General features: G+C 52.4%; 2 protein-coding genes across 17 annotated transcripts in view; one reads left to right on the plus strand and one right to left on the minus strand.

Moving 5' to 3' along the window:
* The window catches only part of MGRN1 (mahogunin ring finger 1), a 69809-nt gene extending 54019 nt beyond the window's left edge, over positions 1-15790 (minus strand). For all 4 annotated transcript variants that reach the window (XM_050774328.1, XM_050774327.1, XM_050774330.1 and 1 more), the window contains exon 1: positions 15544-15790. In XM_050774328.1, coding sequence (XP_050630285.1) covers positions 15544-15631 — 88 coding nt within the window. In that variant the 5' untranslated portion in view covers positions 15632-15790. The remainder of the gene's footprint in view (positions 1-15543) is intronic.
* UBALD1 (UBA like domain containing 1) overlaps positions 1-20738 on the plus strand; it is a 178082-nt gene that overhangs the window by 146567 nt on the left and 10777 nt on the right. Inside the window, exon 1 of one of the 13 annotated variants that reach the window (XM_050774593.1) lies at positions 5509-5518. The exons of 11 other annotated variants lie outside the window; for them this stretch is intronic. The gene's annotated coding sequence lies outside the window, so the exon portion shown is untranslated. Of the gene's footprint in view, positions 1-5508; positions 5519-10221; positions 10233-20738 lie in introns of those variants that run through there. One more of the 13 variants, XM_050774590.1, reaches the window with a different exon arrangement.

Consider the following 20738-nt stretch of genomic DNA (forward strand, 5'->3'; position numbering starts at 1 on the left):
GTCTGTTTCTGGACCCACTGCCCTCAAAACCCTGCTGGTGTCCCAGCCACATTGAGGCAGGTCGCAGTCTCCCTGCAGCCTCCGAGGCCTCAGACAAGGCCATTCTGCCAGCCCCGGCCCACTCACACCTCGGGGCCCTGGAGTCCTCAGCTCATCCAGCTCTCCCCTGGAGCTCCGGCTCCACCTCAAGCTGCCCTCTCCACAAGGCCTCTTCTGACACCCCTTTTACAACTTGCCAAGCCCCCAACACCCCCGCTTGCTGACCAACCTTCCCACTCCCCTTTCCGGCCTTATTCTTCTCCACAGCACTTTTCAGCCTGGTGTTCTAGATGGGAGGCTCTAAGATCTGACGGTATACAGATTTAAGCTTCATTAACTTCAGAGAAAGTAATTAAGCTGGGCCGGTGGTTCATGCCTGGGAGCTTTGGAAGATCAAGGCAGGAGGATCACTTGAGCCCCGGAGGTCAAGACCAGCCTGGGCAACATACGGAGACCCTGTCTCTACAAAAAATTCTTAAAAATTAGCTGGGCATGGGGCCGGGCGTGGTGGCTCACACCTGAAATCCCAGCACTTTGGGAGGCTGAGGCGGGAGGATCACGAGGTCAAGAGATAGAGACCATCGTGGCTAACACGGTGAAACCCTGTCTCTACTAAAACTACAAAAAAATTAGCCGGGCGTGGTGGCGGGCACCTGTAGTCCCAGCTACTCGGGAGGCTGAGGCGGGAGAATGGCGTGAACCCGGGAGGCGGAGCTTGCAGTGAGCCGAGATCGCGCCAGTGCACTCCAGCCTGGGCGACAGAGCAAGACTCCATCTCAAAAAAATAAAATAAAATAAATAAATAAAATTAAGTTTTCTACAATGAACATGTATCATTTCTAAAATAAGAAAAATTATTTTTAAAAGATCAGAGACAAGGAAGAAGGGTGTTGTTAAAGCAATAGTTGTAATATCACAAAACTGGAATCATGTTCTAGAATGAGATCAAGGTAATGGTTGCTTGACTGAATATACCAAAAATCACTGACTTGTACACTTTGAAAACGTGACCCTGATGGTAAGTGAATTTCACTTCAATAAAACTTATTAGCAACTAGAAGGACTTCCCTTGTGAGGTGATGAATAATTAATTTTTTATACTAGCTTTTTATGTCAATTTTTGGCAAGCAACTTGGAATTAGACACTATTGTTACACAAAAATCTTGCTAATTCCTATCTAATTGATGTTATCAAGGTTTCTCAACTTAAAAAACAGAACTAGCCCAGGTGCGGTGGCTCACACCTGTAATCCAAGCACTTTGGGAGGCCAAGGTGGGTGGATCACCTGAGGTCGGGAGTTCGAGACCAGCCTGACCATCATGGAGAAATCCCATCTCTATTAAAAATACAAAATTACCCAGGCGTGGTGGTGTATGCCTGTAATCCCAGCTAATTGGGAGGCTGAGTCAGGAGGATCACTTGAACCCGGGAGGCAAATGTTGCGGTGAGCTGAGATTGCGCCATTGCACTCCAGCTTGGGCAACAAGAGTGATGCTCCATCTCAAAAAGGAAAAAAAAAGAAAAAAGAAAAAGAAAAAGGCCGGGCACGGTGGCTCAGCCTGTAATCCCATCACTCTGGGAGGTTAAGGTGGGTGGATCACGAGGTCAGGAGATCGAGACCATCTGGCCAACATGGTGAAACCCCGTCTCTACTAAAATACAAAAAATTAGACGGGCATGGTGATGCATGTTGTAGTCAGAAGGCTGAGGCAGTGGAATCGCTTGAACCCAGGAGGCAGAGGTTGCAGTGAGCCGAGATCACACCACTGCATTCCAGCCTGGCAACAGAGCAAGATTCTGTCTCAAAAAAAAAAAAAAAAAAAAAGAAAGAAAGAACTAGAATTGAGGGTCTGAGCATGGTGGCTCACACCTGTAATCCCAGCACTTTGGGAGGTTGAGGCGGGTGGACCACTTGAGGTCAAGAGTTCTAGACCAGCCTGGCCAACATGGTAAAGCCCCATCTCTACTAAAAATACAAAAAAAAAAAAAAAAAAAAAAAGCTTGGAGTGGTGGTACATGCCTCTCATCCTAACTACTCAGGAGGCTGAGACAGGAGAATTGCTTGAACCTGGGAGGCGGAGGTTGCAGCAAGCTGAGATTGTACCACCTCACTCCACTCCAGCCTGGGCAACAGAGCAAGACTCCATCTCAAAAAACAGAAAAAGAAAAAACAAATAAAGAACTAGAATTAAAGCTGAAATCTGTATCATTTCAGCAATAGCTTATATCCAACGGTGAATGCATGAATTAACCAGAGAAAAACGAACCCACCTACTCAAGAAACATGTTTCCAATGTTTTTTAGTATTTCTACTTGTTACTGATAAAAACTGTAATATTTGTTTGATCAGTTGGGTATCAGTAATGGCCATTCAAACCATAAAAAATTCCTCACAGCTTATGATGATCCACAATTTTTCAAAATTCTAGTTTCAATTGATGTGCATATTTTGGTTGCAGACACACAATATGATCAATACAAGATCTTTGCCAGGCGCAGTGGCTCACACCTGTAATCCCAGCACTTTGGGAGGCCGAGGCAGATGGATCACCTCAGGTCAGGAGATTGAGACCATCCTGGCTAACACGGTGAAACCCCCGTCTCTACTAAAAATACAAAAAATTAGCCGGGCATGGTGGCGGGTGCCTGTAGTCCCAGCTACTCGGGAGGCTAAGGCATGAGAATGGCGTGAACCTGGGAGGCAGAGCTGGCAGTGAGCCGAGATCATGCCACTACACTCCAGCCTACGCAAAAGAGTGAGACTCTATCTCAAAAAAAAAAAAAAAAAAAAGATTTTCAAGCAATAAAAATTCAAGCAGGCTGGGCACAGTGGCTCACGCCTGTAATCCCAGCACTTTGGTAGGCCGAGGCGGGTGGATCACAAGGTCAGGAGATCGAGACCATCTTGGCTAACACAGTGAAACCCGTCTCTACTAAAAATACAAAAAATTAGCCAGGCGTGATGGCACGCACCTGTGGTCCCAGGTACCTGGGAGGGGCTGAGGCAGAATTGCTTGAATCTGGGAAGTGGAGGTTGCAGTGAGGGAGACTCTGTCTCAAAAAAAAAAAAAAAAAAAAAAAAAAAAAAAATTAAGCAAGGCCAGGCACAGGAGCTCACGCCTATAATCCTACCACTTTGGGAGACCAAGGTGGGAGGTTCAGTTGAGCCCAGGGGTTCGAGACCAGCCTGGGCAACATGGTAAAACCCCATCTCTACCAAAAATACAAAATTAGGCCAGGTGCAGTGGCTCATGCCTGTAATCCCAGCACTCTGGGATGCCAAGGCGGGCAGATCACTTGTGGTCAGGAGTTCAAGATCAGCCTGGCCAACATGGTGAAATCCCATCTCTACTAAAAATACAAAAATTAGTCGGGCATGGTGGTGTGCGCCTGTAGTCCCAGCTACTTAGGTGGCTGAGGCACGAGAACCGCTGGAATTTGGGAGGCAGAGGCTGCAGTGAGCCGAGATTGTACCACTACACTCTAGCCTGGGTGACAGAGTGGGACTCTGTCTCAAAACAAAACAAATTAGTTGGCATGGTGATGCGTATTTGCAGTCCGAGCTACTCGGGAGGCTGAGGAGGAAGGACCACTTGAGCCTCGGAGGTCAAGGCTTCAGTGAACCCTGATCAAGCCACTGCACTACAGCCTAGGCAACAGAGCCAGACCCTATATTTAAAAAAAACAAAAAAAAATCAAGCATTAAAAATTAGAATCCACCAGGCGCAATACTCACACCTGTAATCCCAGCACTTTGAGAGGCCAGGGCGCGCAAATCACTTGAGGTCAGAGGTCAGGAGTTCACGACCAGCCTAGCCAACGTGGAAAGCTCTGTCTCTACTAAAAATACAAAAATTAGGGCCGGGCATGGTGGCTCCCGCCTGTAATCCCAACACTTTGAGAGGCCAGGGCGCGCAAATCACTTGAGGTCAGAGGTCAGGAGTTCACGACCAGCCTAGCCAACGTGGAAAGCTCTGTCTCTACTAAAAATACAAAAATTAGGGCCGGGCATGGTGGCTCACGCCTGTAATCCTAACACTTTGGGAGGCCAGGGCGGGTGGATCACAAGGTCAGGAGTTTAAGACCAGTCTGGCAACAAGGTGAAACCCCTATTTCTACTAAAAATACAAAAAAAAAAAAAAAAAAAAAAATTAGCTGGTGCACACCTGTAATCCCAACTACTCAGAAGGCTGAGGCAGGAGAATCGCTTGAACTCAGGAGACAAAGGTTGTGGTGAGCAGAGATCACACCACTGCACTCCAGCCTGGGCGACAGAAGACAACTGTCTCAGAAATAAATAAATAAATAAAAATACAAAAATCAGCTCAGGCCTGTAATCCCCACTACTCAGGAGGCTGAGACAGAAGAATCACTTGAACCCGGGAGGCAGAGGTTGCAGTGAGCTGAGATTGCGCCACTGCACTCCAGCCTGGGCGACAGAGCAAGACAGTCTTTAAAAAAAAAAAAAAAAAAAAAAAAAATTGGAACCCAGTCACATGCTCACAGATAAGGAAACGCTTGACAGTGCAGGGTTACAGGATGGACCCACCCCCCCAGCAGTTAGAAGCAGGATCCACCTGATCAACACGGGGCAGACAACAACCCACACCCGCAGGACACGAGACCAACTGGGAAGAACGGGAAACACCTCACAGAGAATCCAGGCTGCCCGCGGCGGCTCACGCCTATAATCCCAGCACTTTGGGAGGCCAAGGCAGGCAAGATGGCTCGAAGCCAGGAGTTCCAGACCAGCCTGGGCGACGTGGTAAGACCCACATCTCTACAAAAAACGGCCAGGTGTGATGGCTCACACCTGTAATCCCAGCACTTTGGGAGGCCGAGGCAGGTGGATCACCTGAGGTTGGAAGTTTAAGACCAGCCTGACCAACATGGAGAAACCCCGTCTCTAATAACAATACAAAATTAGCCAGGCGTGGTGGCGCATGCTTGTAATCCCAGCTACTTGGCAGGCTGAGGGAGAGGAATCGCTTGAACCTGGGAGGTGGAGGTTGTGGTGAGCTGAGATTGTGCCACTGTACTCCAGCCTGGGGCAACAAGAGGAAAAAACCGTCTCCAAAAAAAAAAAAAAAAGTAGCCAGGCACAGTGGTGTGTGCCTGTAGTTCCAGCCACTCAAGAGGCTGAGGCAGGAGGACCATGTGAGCCCAGGAATTTGAGGTCGCAGTGAGCTATGATTGGGCCACTGCACTCCAGCCCAAGCAACAGAGTGACTCTGTCTCAAAGAAAAAAAAAAAAAGGAAAGAAAGAAAAAGAATCCTGTGGCTCACACATGGGAATCCACACGTGGAGAACACACACAGGAAGGAAACTCTAGGTCCCTGACGGGGCAGGAAGAAGGGACAGGCCTGGGGAAGTGTTAGAGTGGTGCACCTGCGTACACGTGGTGTGTGCATGCATGTGCTGTGTACATTTGTGCACAAGCTCAGGACCAAGAGGAGCAGGCAGAGCTGCCGAGGGGGTGGAGGAGAAAGAAAAGGAGACTGTGAGTGAGAAGTGGGAAGGCAGCTGTGGAGGTGAAAGAACGCAGGTGGGACAGCACCCACCGGGCTCTCCCTCCACACTGGCTGAGGTCAGCACCTTCACTCCCTTTCCTGCTGGCCGCAAGGAGAGAGGGGCAGACAAAGCCCCCACTTTCCATGCGGGAAACGAAGCTCAGCAAAGGCCCCCAAGCTCATCAGCGGTGGAGGTGGGGCGCACATCCCGACTTCAGAGGCCACTTGTGTCTCAGCCTCCGTGCTGGGCACCTCCCCTCCTGCAGCCGGGGGAACACGGGGACAGGAGTCAGTGGTGTCACCGCCAGTGACAATGGGCCCTGTTCACACACAAAAAGCCACACGCAAGGGGCTTCCCCAGTAGAATGGCTCAAAATCCTCCCATGGGCTCACAGGGCCCGACAGACGCCACAGGGTCCCAAGGTTGTCCTGGAAATCCCAGCTACGTGGAACCAACACACTCAAGGACCCAGGGCCTCAGAGCAGTCCTCAAACACGGCTAAAACAAAGGCATCCTTCTCCCCTGGTTTACTGTCACCCCCAGGGGGACTGGAACCCAGCAGTTCACTGTCTCCCTGCCCAAGGGATTCGGACTCTGGGTGGCTTGCAGGTGTCCAGGCGACCTGGACAGGGAGGGAACAGCTACAGAAATGAAAACTGCACAATCCCTTCCTTGGGAGGCCTCTAGGCGTTTCCCGCACAGCTTCGATCCCCTCCACACATGCCTCAAGGCAGGAGAATACATATGTTTGTCATCCTTTACGGCTGAGAAAAACCAAAACCACAAGGCCATAGGTCAGAGGCTGTCTCGGGGATGGCCGGGGTAGGGGGACAGCCCTGTACCTTCCATACAGGCCACAGAGTCAGCCAGGAAGCCTTCTGGGGCCCCCTTTTGTCTCTTGCACCTTGTCAATATCTGGTGGTACACAGTGTGCAATGAACACATCCGCGAGAGGAAAACAGAAACGTTACAAATCACTGACACGAGCCAACCTTGGAAGGGCGGGAGGCCCGGGACGCGGCAAGTCCTCTCAAGAACGCGGGTGAAAGGCGAAGCACAGGCCATCTGAGAGCACAGACGGATTCAACGGATTCAGCAGAGGAGCCGCAGCAAACCACCGCCCGAGCCGCAGCAAACCACAGCCCGAGCAGCCGCAGCAAACCACCGCCCGAGCCGCAGCAAACCACCGCCCGAGCCGCAGCTAACCACCGCCCGAGCAGCCGCAGCAAACCACCGCCCGAGCCGCAGCAAACCACAGCCCGAGCAGCCGCAGCAAACCACCGCCCGAGCAGCCGCAGCAAACCACCGCCCGAGCCGCAGCAAACCACGGCCGGAACCGCAGTGTGGAGGGCGGATGAGTGAAGTGCAGCCTTGCTGTTATGCCTGAAAGCACCTGCCCCGCCTGCCTGTGGCTGAACTCGGCGCTCACAGTTTTCAGGGAGAAGACTGACCCATGTTTATCAGACCAGAGTTCAGGGCCCACGGGGTCAGAGGTTCCTGGCCTGGACCCTTGAAAAGCATTTGCCTCCCTGGGACCCCTGAGAGAAACAGGCTGGGCTCAGATCTTGGCAGAAAGGCCTTTCCTCAACTCCCCCAACACGGGGACCACGTGTGGATCCACAGGCAGACGTTCCTCGTCCTCCCCGTTCTAGGGGGGCAGAGGCTGTGCATCTGGGGACAATATGCCCAAGTCCTAAGGAGGCCTGGGAGACAACTCTCCTGCCTGTTCCACCCTAGGCAGCCCAGGCTTCCTCCTCACCTTCCAGATGCCCCCAGCCCAATGACAGCCAATGAAGATTGCCGCACCCTGACCTAAAGGCCACGCCAAGCTCCCCGCTCTGCAGACCAGCAATTCCACTTTCCCTGCCTGGGCTATTCCCTCCTTGGGAAGCCGCGGTGAGGCCAGCCTGGACCACCCTGCAGGCCAACTGCCAGCCCGCGGTCAACGCTCCTGCCACCATTCTCCTCATAATGTCACCACTGCCCCATTATCTCGTGTACCCGTTGGTTCCCTCTGTCCTCCCCTGCCCAAAAGCAGGCATCATCTACAACTGTCCACCGCCCCGCATCCTCGCGACCTCCACCCTCCATGCCGTAAGAGCTGGATGAATACTCACCTAATGAATGAAAGCAGATGCTGTTGTTACTGGTGTTTGACAGGGAAACTGAGGCCCAGTGAGGCTGAGTGACCTGCTCAGGCACACAACCAGTGAGACATGTCCTCACTGGGACCCCCGGGCCGACTCCAGAGCCTGCATTCTCAGTCATACGAAGTAAGCTAGGACGTGAATGAAGACACCCAGCATGCCTGCCTCCTAAGAAACACAGCGGCCCAGGGGCCCGGGACACCAGGGGTGGACTTCACTGGGCTGCCTCAGCCATCGTTCCCACCCGAGGAACGGGCAGTGGGAAGGCAACGAGGTGTCTGCAGGGGCCCCGAACAGCTCACTGCTCCCACCTGCTGAAAATTCTTCTCACGTTCTAACAGGACAGGTGTTCCTGGTTACCAGTCTCACAAAATCAGCTGCTGCATTGCCAATAAACCCCAGGTGGGTCAGACCTGCATAAGATCATGTCCCAGGATGCCCCCACCAGGTGGGAGGCAAGAGGGGGTGGCAGCCCCACAGCCTTCGAGTGCTCTGGGGGTCACACCCCGCTGTATCACCCATGCATATTGATCCCCTGGGCCTCCCATGCTTCCCTGCCTACTACCAGTCCCCCACCCCAGCTGGGGAAGTTAACACGGGCTGGGATCTTGATTTTTTTTTGAGATGGAGTCTCCTTGATTTATTTTTTTTGAGATAGAGTCTCACTCTGTCACCCAGGCTGGAGTGCAGTGGAGTGATCACGGCTCACTGCAACATCTGCCTCCCAGGTTCAAGTGATTCTCCTGCCTCAGCCTTCCAAGTAGCTGGGATTACAGGCACCCCACCACCACACCCAGCAATTTTCTGTATTTTTAGTACAGCCAGGGTTTTACCATGTTGGCCAGGCTGGTCTCAAACTCCTGACCTCATGATCCACCAGCCTCGGCTTCCCAAAGTGCTGGGATTACAGGCATGAGCCATCGCGCCTGACCTTGATTTCTTTATCTGCAAACTTGAGATGAGAGGGCCACCCTAAACTCAGGACGTCCTGAGGATTAAAAAAGGTCAATTTACACAAAGGAGCCTCCGGCAGGTGTGACGACGCTGACTAGGTGTCCCTTTCGGACCTCCCATAGGTAAACGTGAGGGCTCGGCTCCCAGTGCAGAACACAAAGCTGAGAACAACTATGACTACGCAAAGACGCTGGGGCACCGAGGAGGCACAAGTTGTAGCCACCCTTTTTGTTGGGGGTGTGTCCTCCCTAGCCAACACATCCCTTTTCTGGAAACAGCCTCCACCACCCTCAGGGCGGCCCCCACCCCCTAGACAGGACTGGTTGGCCCTAAGGTGGACACCGAGACGCTGGGCCATCCGAATTCTCCCTGCTGTGGAACAGGACGAGGGATGGTGGCAGCACTTGGCCCTTGACCAGCCTGGTGGGCGGCGAGGGCCGGAGCAGCTGGGTCGCTCTGCAGGACAGCAGGATGGCGCTGAGGCCGGAGCCGAACAGGGGCTCTGGGTTCCCACAGCTTCCACTTCTCCGTTTCCCCGGAGGTTACTGGGACTTCCCTCGGAGCCTTCAATACACTCCATTTCTTGCCTAGGCTAGCTTCCATAAATGGCACTGAGACGGCCAATTTCCAAAGAATTAAAACCATAATAAAAAGCACTTAGGAAAGAGCTCCTATAAACCAGTAAGAAAAAACGATAACTCAATTTTTAAAATTTTTTATTTTTTGAGACAGAGTCTCCCTCTGTCGCTCAGCCTGGAGTGCAATGGCGCAATCTTGGCTCACTGCAACCTCCATCTCTCAGGTTCAAGGGATTCTCCTGTCTCAGCCACCCCAGGAGCTAGGATTACACGTGCCCAACACCACACCCAGCTAATGTTTGTATTTTCAGTAGAGACGGGGTTTCACCGTGTTGGCCGGGCTGGTCTCTAAGTGATCCGCCCGCCTCAGCCTCCCAAAGTGCTGGAATTACAGGTGTGAGCCACTGAGCCTGGCCCACTCAATTGTTTTAATGTGTAGAAGGCTTCGCCAGGCACGTCAACAGCAGGATGAGAAACAGATGGCCAATTCTCATACAGAAAGGCGCTCAACCTCACTGGTCTTCAGGGAAAAGTACAATGAGAAATCCAAGGTGAAACTGAAAAAAAAATTTTAAATAGCACACACCCCTCACCCTACCTAGTGCCAGTATGAATGCAGAGCGACCAACACCCTTGTTCTTGCCTGCAGGAATGCAAATTCGTTAACTCAGAAAAGTTTAAAATCTACGAAGGCTGAATGCACCCCAGTGTCCCCACAAGTCCACCTCCGGGCATAAAAATGCACCCAAAGAGATGAGACTCAAGGGCTGACCACCGCCAGACACGAGGATGTCCCCAGCTCCCTCGGAGCCCGTCCACGGGCAGCACTGGGACGCTGGAGGGTCCCACGGCAGACGCCAGATCACTCACAGCTCACAGACCCCGCCAGGCCACTGTATCCCACTTCATCCTGAGGTGGAGCAAGAAGAGCGACTCCTTCCAGTGCTTTCAAGTTCAAACCCAAGCAGAACTCGCCCAGGGAAGAAGTCGGCGGGGGGGGGGGGGGGGTGGTTCCCAGGGAAGAAGGGAGAGGCCGATTGCTCAGAAGGGGACAGCAGGGGGTCTCTGGGGGCCGGCACTGCTCTATTTTTCTCAACGTGTTCACTTTGTGATCATTTATCAAACTGCATGTTAATGAGCTGCACGTTTCCTAAATGTATGGTAGCCTCGGCCAGGCCGAGTGGCTCCTGCCTGTAATCCCAGCACTTTCGGAGGCTGAGGCACGTGGATCACCTGAGGTCAAGAGTTCAAGACCAGGGCCCAGGGAGGCCGAGGCGGGCAGATCACGAGGTCAGGAGATCGAGACCATCCTGGCTAACACAGTGAAACCCTGTCTCTACCAAAAATACAAAAAAAAATTAGCCAGGTTTGGTGGCGGGCGCCTGTAGTCCCAGCTACTCGGGAGGCTGAGGCAGAAGAATGGTGTGAACCCAGGAGGCAGAGCTTGCAGTGAGCCAAGATCGCGCCACTGCACTCCAGCCTGGGGGACAGAGAGAGATTCTGTCTCAAAAAAAAGAGAAGCATTCAAGACCAGCCTGACCAACGTGGTGAAACCATCTCTACTAAAAAAAAATATTATATACAAAAGTTAGCTGGGGCCGGGTGCAGTGGCTCTCATCTGTAATCCCAGCACTTTGGGAGGCTGAGGTGGGTGGATCACGAGGTCAGGAGTTTGAGACCAGCCTGGCCAACATGGTGAAACCACGTCTCTACTAAAAAATCCAAAAATTAGCCAGGCATGGTGGCTCGCACCTGTAATCCCAGCTACTCAGGAGGCTGAGGTAGAAGAATCGCTGGAACTCGGGCAGAGGCTGCAGTGAGCTGAGATCGCACCACTACACTCCAACCTGCGTGACACAGCGAGACTCTGTCTCAAAACAACAACAACAACAAAAACATAATGCTAGAAAAAAATAGGAGAAAACCTCTGTGACCTTGACCCAGGCAAATATTTTTTTTCTTTTTTTTTTTTTTTTTTTTGAGATGGAGTCTCACTCTGTCACCCAGGCTGGAGTGCAGTGGTGCAATCTCAGCTCACTGCAACCTCTGCCTCCCAGGTTCCAGCGATTCTCCTGCCTCGGCCTCCCAAGTAGCTGGGACTACAGGCACATGCTGCCACACCTGACTAACTTTTTGTACTTTAGGAGCAACGGGGTTTCACCATGTTGCCCAGGATGATCTCGAACTCCTAAGCTCTGGCAATCCACCCACCTCAGTCTCCCAAAGTGCTAGGATTATAGGCGTGAGCCACTGCACCCGGACTTTTTTTTTTTTTTTGAGATGGTGTCTCACTCTGTTTGCCCAGGCTGGAGTGTAGTGGTGCGATCTTGGCTCACTGCAACTCAACTCCACCTCCCAGGTTCAAGCAATTCTCCTGCCTCAGCCTCCTGAGTAGCTGGGATTACAGACGTGTGCCATCACGTCCAGCTAATTTTTGTATTTTTAGTAGAGATGAGGTTTCACCTTATTGGCCAGGCTGGTCTCGATCTCTTCACCTCGTGATCCGCCCACCTTGGCCTCCCAAAGTGCTGGGATTATAGGCATGAGCCACCGCGCATGGCCCCAAGATTTCTTAAACATAACTCCAAAAGCAGTATCCACTTAAAAAGCAACAAATGAGACTTTGTCAAAATTCAAAACTTTTGCTCTTCAAAAGAAACACCATTAAGAAAATTAAAAGACAAGCCAGACTGGGAGAATATATTTGCAAATCACATGGCTGATACAGGAATCTTATCCAGAACACATAAAGAACTGTTTGTCACAACTCCATACGATAAACAATCCAGTTTTTAAAAATTGGACAAAAACTCAAATAGACACTTTTCACACACACACAAAGATACGAACAGAAAGCAAGCCGGGTGCAGTGGCTCACCCCTGTAATCCCAGGACTTTGGAGGCCAAGCTGGGCGGATCACCTGAGGTCGGGAGTTCAAGACCATCCTTGCCAACATGGTGAAACCCCGTGTCTACTAAAAATACAAAAATTAGCCTGGTGTAGTGGCAAGTGCCTGTAATCCCAGCTACTCGGGAGGCTGAGGCAGGAGAATCACCTGAAACCAGGAGGCAGAGGTTGTAGTGAGCCGAGATCACACCACAGAACTCCAGGGCAACAGAGCAAGACTCTGTCTCAAAAAAAACAGAAAAGGCTGGGCAAGGTGGCTCACGCCTGTAATCCCAGCACTTTGGGAGGCTGAGGCAGGCAGATCACCTGAGGTCAGGAGTTCGAGACCAGACTGGCCAATATGGTAAAACCCCATCTGTACTAAAAATTTAAAAATTAGGTGTGGTGGCATGCACCTGTAATCCCAGTTACTCAGGAGGCTGAAACAGGAGAATCACTTGAACCCAGGAGGCGGAGGTTGCACTGAGCCAAGATCATGCCATTGCATTCCATCCTGGATGACAGAGCAAGACTCCATCTCAAAGAAAACAGAAAGCAGATCACTGATGAGCTGAGGGTGGGGGTTGGGGTAGGGACTTTGCAAACAGATAGAAGGAAACTTTTACAAGGAAAATGTCTGTAACTGTGGTGATGACTGCACAATTCTTTTGCTTGTTTGTTTTTTTGAGACGGAGTCTCACTCTGTTGCTCAGGCTGGAGTGCAGTGGAGCAATCTTGGCTCACTGCAACCTCTGCCTCCCAGCTTCAAGCAATTTGTCCTGCCTCAGCCTCCCGAGTAGCTGGGACTACAGGCGCATGCCATCATGCCCGGCTAACTTTCTGTATTTTTAGTAGAGACAGGGTTTCACCATGTTAACCAGGATGGTCTCGATCTCCTGACCTTGTGATCCTCCTGCCTTGGCCTCCCAAAGTGTTGGGATTACAGGCGTGAGCCACCGCACCCAGCCAGATGACTGCACAATTCTATAATTTAACTAAAAGTCATCAAATCATGTTTACAATGGATGAGTTGTGTGGTACATCAACTACGCCTCAATAAAGCTATGAAAGAGTAAAACAGATACAGTGAAAACAAAGCAAATATTAAATTCAAGCTGAGCACTGCTGCAGAACATACTGAAAGTTCCATTAAGAAAACTGGACAGTGTTAAGTGTTAAAAACACATATATTACCACCCAGTGACTCTTTTTCCTTGACATAATCAAGAAAATTGACAGATGTGAAAAGAAAACTTTCTCATGGGGTGATCGAATGGTCCATGGGGGCAACCCCTGAAATCATCTCAAACGTCTCCACCGTCCCCAGTCTGCCCTTGGGGAAACACACCAAAATTCTGCTGAAGCCCGGTCTGCCTCCCATCCATGACCTTACGGAGTTCTCCTTAAGGAGAGAGGAGACGAGGGCAGTCTAGGAAACCAGTGGGGCACGAAGGCAAGGACCGGAAGAGATGAACAAAGAGAAGCACAAGCATCTGCAAGGTCCCAGGGAAGGACGGAGAAGAGAAAGGGAAAAACGTAGCTGGAGAGGACCTGTGGACTGGACGGGCCCAGAACACTGCTGGCACTGGCAACATGACCCAGGCAGCTGTTGGGTTTCACCTGTGTGCCAGTGCCAACCAATTAATAGTGGCTGACTCAGGTGTTCCGTGATGGATGCTCAGGGGGAGGGAGGGCCATGAGTGATTAGCAATGACATTTCAGCCACAGTGGGATCCCGAAGTGGGCTGTAAATGCCATGTATGTTATTTTGTCCAGTCCAAGTGAAGGGACATCAAGTGAGCTCAGGTCCCAGGTGACAGGAAGTGCCACTCAACTTTTTGATATCTGTGTCATGACACTGTTTACTATTAGGGTCATTAGCCAGTCACTTAGCTTCCTTTATGAGCAATTGTAGCAGCTACCATTTGGGGACTTCTGAGCCAAGTGTGGTTCTGAGACCTGTAAAAGCATCAGCCCGTTTTACAGATGAGGAAACTGGGATCCAGGGAGTTAAGCAACCTCGACCAAGCTCACTCAGCCAGAGACAGGCTGGAAGAACATCAGAGATGAAAGAGGACAACAGCAAACTGCTCCATCTGATGTGGGGCCATCAGCCCTCAGAACCTCCAGGGAAACTCCAGGGCTAAAGCACCCAAAGGCCAGGCTGCCCTGCTGCTAGGCCTGGGAAACATGTGTGTACTCCCCAGCAGCCAGGCAACAGTGCGTTCTGCCTAGCTCTGAGTCCATCCCCTTCAGAGTGCCCCCAAACTGTGCTGGTTCCCCTCACTTCATCGCGGTGGCCCCAGGCCCTCACCTAGTCACACCTTACAAAACCTGGGCAGAGCAGTTTTTCAAATCTGAGTGGACGTCAAACTCACGTGAGGAATGGGTTGAAAATGTAGGTTCCCAGGCCCCAGGTGGTCCAAGGCAGGGCCTGGCATGTCTAACAGTCCTCCCCACTTGTGGACCTGGCCCACACTCAGAGAAATCTGGCCTGTGGGTGTCCAGAGACACCCAGGAGACTGAGACATCAGATCACATGAGACGCCAGGATCTGAGGACCCAATCTGGGTGTCCCAATGAGGCCCAAGTTCTCTCTCCTCTTCCTTCTCTCCTTTCCACCACAAATGACCCCACGAGGAGATGGAAGGTGAGAATTGGAGCTAGATGCTCCCAGTGAACCCATGCTCATCAATAGAGGCAGGAAGAGAGCGGGAACAAGCTCCCAGGGAGCTCCACACCTGGTCCTGGTCCCAACTGGTTCCAGCTGAGTCCTTGGCAGCCACTTCCTCCTTGACGGTTTTGGTCCCTCAGCCATAACACAGAGACCTGAGTATCGGTGGGTCCTCTCCAATCACTCTCCTGTCCTGTCAGCAAGGACCCTAGCCCCTCCCGATCAATTACAATCATCTCCTTGGGCCCAGCCCCACTCCTCCAACCCACACACCAAGAGCCTCCGTCTTGATGGGAGGGAAAGTGCCCAACCACAGGCTTGGCCTTCACACCAAGCCACCAAAGAAAGAGAAAGCCGGCCGCCGCGGTGAGGTCAATCTGATGACAATGAGCGCTTTCTAGGCAGGAGAGATGCGCCGGGACCCGCGCTCAGCACCCCGCCCCGCCCTCAGGCTTTCCCCCAGTAACTCCCCCGTGTTACGAGGACGGAGCTGAGGCGCCCGGGCAAAGCGACTGCCCCAAGGTCACCCAAGCCGGGCAGTGGCAGCGCCGGGTACGGCTCGGGCAGGTTCCTCCGGGGCCCCCAGCCACGCCTAGGGGTCGGGGCCGCGGGGCCGCGCAAAGGCCCCGGGTAGGAACGAGGCCCAGAGGGCGCCGAGCAGGGCGCCCTGCCCCCAGTCCCCGCCCCCGCGCCCGCCGGGCCAGCGTTCCAGCCCGCGCCTTGCCGTACGCGCCGGGGGCCGGGCGCTCACCGGACTTCGGAGGGTAGCGATAGGCCGAGTTCGCCTGGATGTCGATGTCCTCCACCCCCGCGATGCGGCGGCTGAGAATGGAGCCCATGGTGAGCGGCGCTGCCGGGCAGGGGCCAGGGCCGAAACGGAAGCGGCGGCGGCGGCGGCGGCGGCGGCGGCTGCAGGGTCCTCACACGGACATGGCCCGGACCAGGCCGCACGGACGCTAGTCCACGGCCGCGGAGGCGCCTCGAGCCCCCACCCCCGGCTTGGCCCGGGGCCCGACGCCACGGCGGCCCTCCGCCTCCCGGGCCCGGGGCACGTCGGGAAATGGAGTCCTCTCGCCCCGAAGGCGCCGGGAAGCGGCGCGGGAAGCCCGTCTGGAAACTATCTTTCCCAGGATGCTCCGTTCCCAGGCTCTCTGACGTGTTGACAAGCACTCCGGGACAAACCAAATGGACCTAAAATCAAAGGGAAGGAACCACCAAGCACACCGCAAATGGTCCTTCCCTCTGCGTTCCAAGAGCTGCACTAACATATTAACTCTTTGGTCATTTCGTCATCTGTTCGCTTACAGACTCACCTGCGGCCCCAGCGCCTTCCACTTGCCTCCTCTGAAATTGCTCCCTGAGTTGCTGTGGTTCTCCCCACTCCCCCGGGTTTGTCTCCCGCCCCGACCGGCAGAGGGCGCAGCTGCACCTGCCACCCGGAGCCCACCTGCAGGGTGTGCACCGAAGAAGTGAAGCACCCGCTTTGGCCTTGGCCAAAATTTGAGGACTACCATTTGGGGACTTCTGAGCCAGGTGTGGTTCTGAGGGCTGTATAGGCATCAGCCCGTTTTACAGCTGAGGAAACTGGAATCCAGGGGGTTAAGCAACTTCCGGCCTCCTGACAAGAGGAAGGCTGAGGCCAGGTGCAGTGGCTCACCTGTAATCCCAACACTTTGGCCCCACGTCCAGAACAATTAGTTTAAAGACATAATTTTACAGTCTCCACGGAAGGCAGTAGACTCTCCCACACTTTACACACAGGGAAACTGAGGCACAGAGGAGAGAGAGCCGCATGAAATGCGCTGGGGGCAAGATTGCAAGAATCGCGTTAGAATGAAAACCTCCCAGTGTGCACGGTGTTCCTTGGCTTTTGACTCACACACAGCTCTGGAAACAGATCGCTTTTTACCACTTCTCAGTTGAGGAACTGGGATTTCTGAGAAGAGTGATTTCCCAAGTCAAGCCTGTTGTACCAAGAAAGCAGCTAGGGAGGGCACGGCAGACTGAGTCTCATATGGTCAATTCACCACAGTCCACATGGAAATGCTTCTTATACCCTTCCAGGGGCCAGAGTCCAGGATCCAGTCTTCCTTTTTTTTTTTTTTTTTTATTCTGTTGCGCAGTCTAGAGAGAAGTGGCACTATCTCAGCTCTTTACAGCCTCTGCCTCCTGTGTTCAAGCGATTCTCGTGCCTCAGCCTCCCCACTAGCTGGGATTACATGCATGCACCATCACACCCAGCCAATTTTGTATTTTTAGTAGAGATGGGGTTTCACCATGTTAGCCAGGCTGGTCTTGAACTCAAGTGATCCACCTGCCTTAGCTTCTCAAAGTGTTGGGATTACAGGTGAGCCACTGCGCCTGTCCTCAGCCTTCCTCTTGTCAGTGGAACTTGGGAAGCCAAAGGACTATGTCAGCCAAGAGGCTTGTGTGATTATGAGGTGGGTCCAGGTCTTGGAGGAGCCTGATAAAATCTCCCTGGCCCACAACCAAAGGCCACACTTACTGAGCATTTATTATGTGCCAGGCATCATGCTGAGGACTCTGCGCATATTCTCTCATGGAATTCTTTGATGTTGGCCAGGCGCAGTGGCTCACGCCTGCAATCCTAACACTTTGGGAGGCCGAGGCAGGCAGATAGCCTGCACCCAGGAGATCCAGAACAGACTGGGCAACATGTCATGACCCTGTCTCTACCAAAAATGTAAAAATTAACCAGATGTGATGGCATGCCCCGGTAGTCACAGCTACTCTGGAGGTGGAGGCAGGAGCATAGTTTGAGCCTGGGAGGTCGAGGCTGCAGTGAGCCACGATCATGCCACTGCACTCCAGCCTGGGTGACAGAGTGAGACCCTATCTCTAAAAAGGATAAAAATGAAAAAAAATTAAAAATTAAAAAACAGGCCAGGCACTGTGGCTCACACCTGTAATCCCAGCACTTTGGGAGGCCAAGGCAGGTGTACCACTTGAGCTCAGGGTTCAACACCAGCCTGGCAAATATGGTGAAACCCTGTCTCTACCAAAAATACAAAAATTTAGCTGAGCGTGGTGGTGTGCGCCTATAATCCCAGCTACTCAGGAGGCTGAGGCAGGATAATCACTTGAACCTGGGAGGTGGAGGTTACGGTGAGCCAAGATTGCGCCACTGCACTCCAGTGTGGGTGACAGAGCGATGTTCTGTCTCCAAAAATAATAATAATTAAAAATAATTATCTGGCCGGCCATAATGGTTCACGCCTGGATTCCCAGCACTTTGGGAGGCCGAGGTGGGCAAATCACCCAAGGTCAAGAGTTCAAGACCAGCCTGGCCAACATGGCAAAATCCCGTCACTACTGAAAACATAAAAATTAGCCAGGTGTGGTGGCACATGCCTGTAATCCCAGCTACTCAGGAGGCTGACACGGGAGAATTGCTTGAACCTGGGAGGTGGAGGTGGCAGTGAGCTGAAATCGTGCCACTGCACTCCAGCCTGGGTGACAGAGCAAGATTGTCTCAAAAAAAAAAATTATCTGATGTAGATTCTATTTCCATTCCCAATTTACAAAACAGGAAAGTGAGGCTCAGAAAAATGAAGTACCCTAATGGGGTTGCACAGTAGGTGGGTGGCACAGCTGGAATTGAGCCAGGCCACTGCTCTTACCTGGGCACGTCCCTGTTTCCACAGAGGCATGCTCCAGAGTGCCAGATTGCCAGGCTCTTGCCCCCAGATGGATGGGCCTGAAGACCCCCACCCACTGTGATCTCTCTTCATTTTATATTTCTTTCCATTGAATTGCAGAACTCACGTACATGTATGTGCATTTCTGTACCAATGCTGCCTTCGACTGCCCTCCCCGTTTGTGGGGAGGGAGAGTCCCGAGGATTGCTGTTCCCATGAAAAACAACACTAACACACATCCTCCCTATGGAGCCTGGGTCAGAGCAGTCGTTTCCAGCAGCGGGATGTTTCATTAACTCTTCTCAACAGAGAAGAGTTACCCACACCCAGCTGGAAGACAGGCCCTTCCTGATTTGGTCCAAGTTCCATTATCAACATCTGAGTGGATTCATTTCTTTATGTTTGGAGACAGAATCTCACTCTATCACCCAGGCTGGAGTGCAGTGGCATGATTATGTGGGATCTCGGCTCGCTTTAACCTCTGCCTCCCGGGTTCAAGCGGTTCTCCTTCCTCAGCCTCCCGAGTAGCTGGGATTACAGGCGCCCCTGACTATGCCCAGATAATTTTTGTATTTTTAGTAGAGACGGGGTTTTACCATGTTGGCCAGGCTGGTCTTTAACTCCTGACCTCAGGCAGTCCCCTCACCTTGGCCTCCCAAAGTGCCGGGATTACAGGCGTGGGCCATCGTGCCCAGCCAATTCACTGATTTATTCAACAAATATTTATCCTGCAGCTACTATGTGACGGGTGATGAACCAGGCAACAGGCATCAAATGGTAGGACAAGCTAGACATGGAGGCTGCAGGCAGGTGAGGAAATAGACACTATAAAGGTTAACAAGTATGTAAATCCAAAATGTGGTGGGTGCTCTGCAAGAAAACATTGAGATGCAATTGATACTATTGGCAGGGGAGTCAGGGGTTTTTTTGAGGAGGTGACAGCAAAGCCAGGATTTGATTTGTTGTTTGTTGTTGTTGTTTGAGATGCAGTCTCACTCTTGCCCAAGCTGGAGTGCAGTGGCGTGATCTCAGCTCACTGCAACCTCTGCCCCCGGGTTCAAGCGATTCTCCTGCCTCAGCCTCCGGAGTAGCTGGGACTACAGGTACGTGCCAGCACATCCAGCTAATTTTTGTATTTTCAGTAGAGATGGGGTTTCACCATGTTGGCCAGGCTGGTCTTGAACTCCTGACCTCAGGTGATCCACCTGCCTCGGCCTCCCAAAGTGCTAGGATTATAGGTGTGAGCCACCACGCCCGGTCGCTAAGCCAGGACTTGAAATTAATAGCCAGCCAGGCAAAGTGTGAGGGGTAGGCTGCTGCAGATTCTAGGTAGGGGTAATGGCATATACAAAACCTCTCCAGTGGGAAAGAACTGAGTACGGCACAGGGCTGGAATCAAGTGACAGGGAGATGACAGAATCCAAGGTCAGGAGCAAGGCAAGGGCCAGATCATTGCCCCTCATTCAGCCAGCACTGGGCTCTCTGAAACATAAAGACAGGGCCAGGCGTGGTGTCTCACGCCTGTAATCTCAGCATTTTGGGAGGCCAAGGCAGGCGGATCTCTTGAGCCTAGAAGTTCGAGGCCAGCCTGGGCACCATGGCAAAACCCTGTCTCCACAAAAAATATAAACAATAACCAGGCATGGTGGTGCACATCTGTAGTCCCAGCTGCTTGGGAGGCTGAGGTGGGGAGGATCGTTTGAGCCTGGGAGGTCGAGGCTGTAGTGAGCCATGATTGTGCCAGTGCACTCCAGCCTGGGTGACAGAGTGAGACCCTGTCTCAAAAAATAAAAATAATTAAAAAAAAAAAACCATAAAGACGGACCCCGGAGACAACTGGTGGCTTCCTGGTCTGAGTGCCTGAGTTTCAAGTCTACACTTCTCAAGCCCCTGAGTGGGCAGGATCCTTGCATATTCTAGTGCTCGCAGAGCCAGGCACCCGGTAGGTGTCTGATAAGCACATCTGTGGAATAAATCAAAGAATGGGGTGAAGAGGAGGCGGCCAGGGCGCTGCACCCCCCATGGACTGGTCACGTTAAGTCTGGCAAAGCCTTGAACCTCTTGGGCCCTCAGGTGAGATAAGGGCACTGCTGGAAATGCCTTCTCTCCTTCCTACTAGGTGCTGGCCCCAGCTGTCAGGCTCCAGCCCAGCCTGCTACGGAATCCAAAGTTCACTCTCCAACCAGGCTAATCCTGGCTGAAAACAAGGTTGTTTTTTAATTCCCTGTCGCCCCTGGGAAAACAAGCTGGCTTAGGGGATCGGGATGAGGGGGTTCAATGGAGATCA

The sequence above is a fragment of the Macaca thibetana genome, chromosome 20 (genome assembly GCF_024542745.1).
Source record: "Macaca thibetana thibetana isolate TM-01 chromosome 20, ASM2454274v1, whole genome shotgun sequence".
NCBI lineage: Eukaryota > Metazoa > Chordata > Mammalia > Primates > Cercopithecidae > Macaca > Macaca thibetana.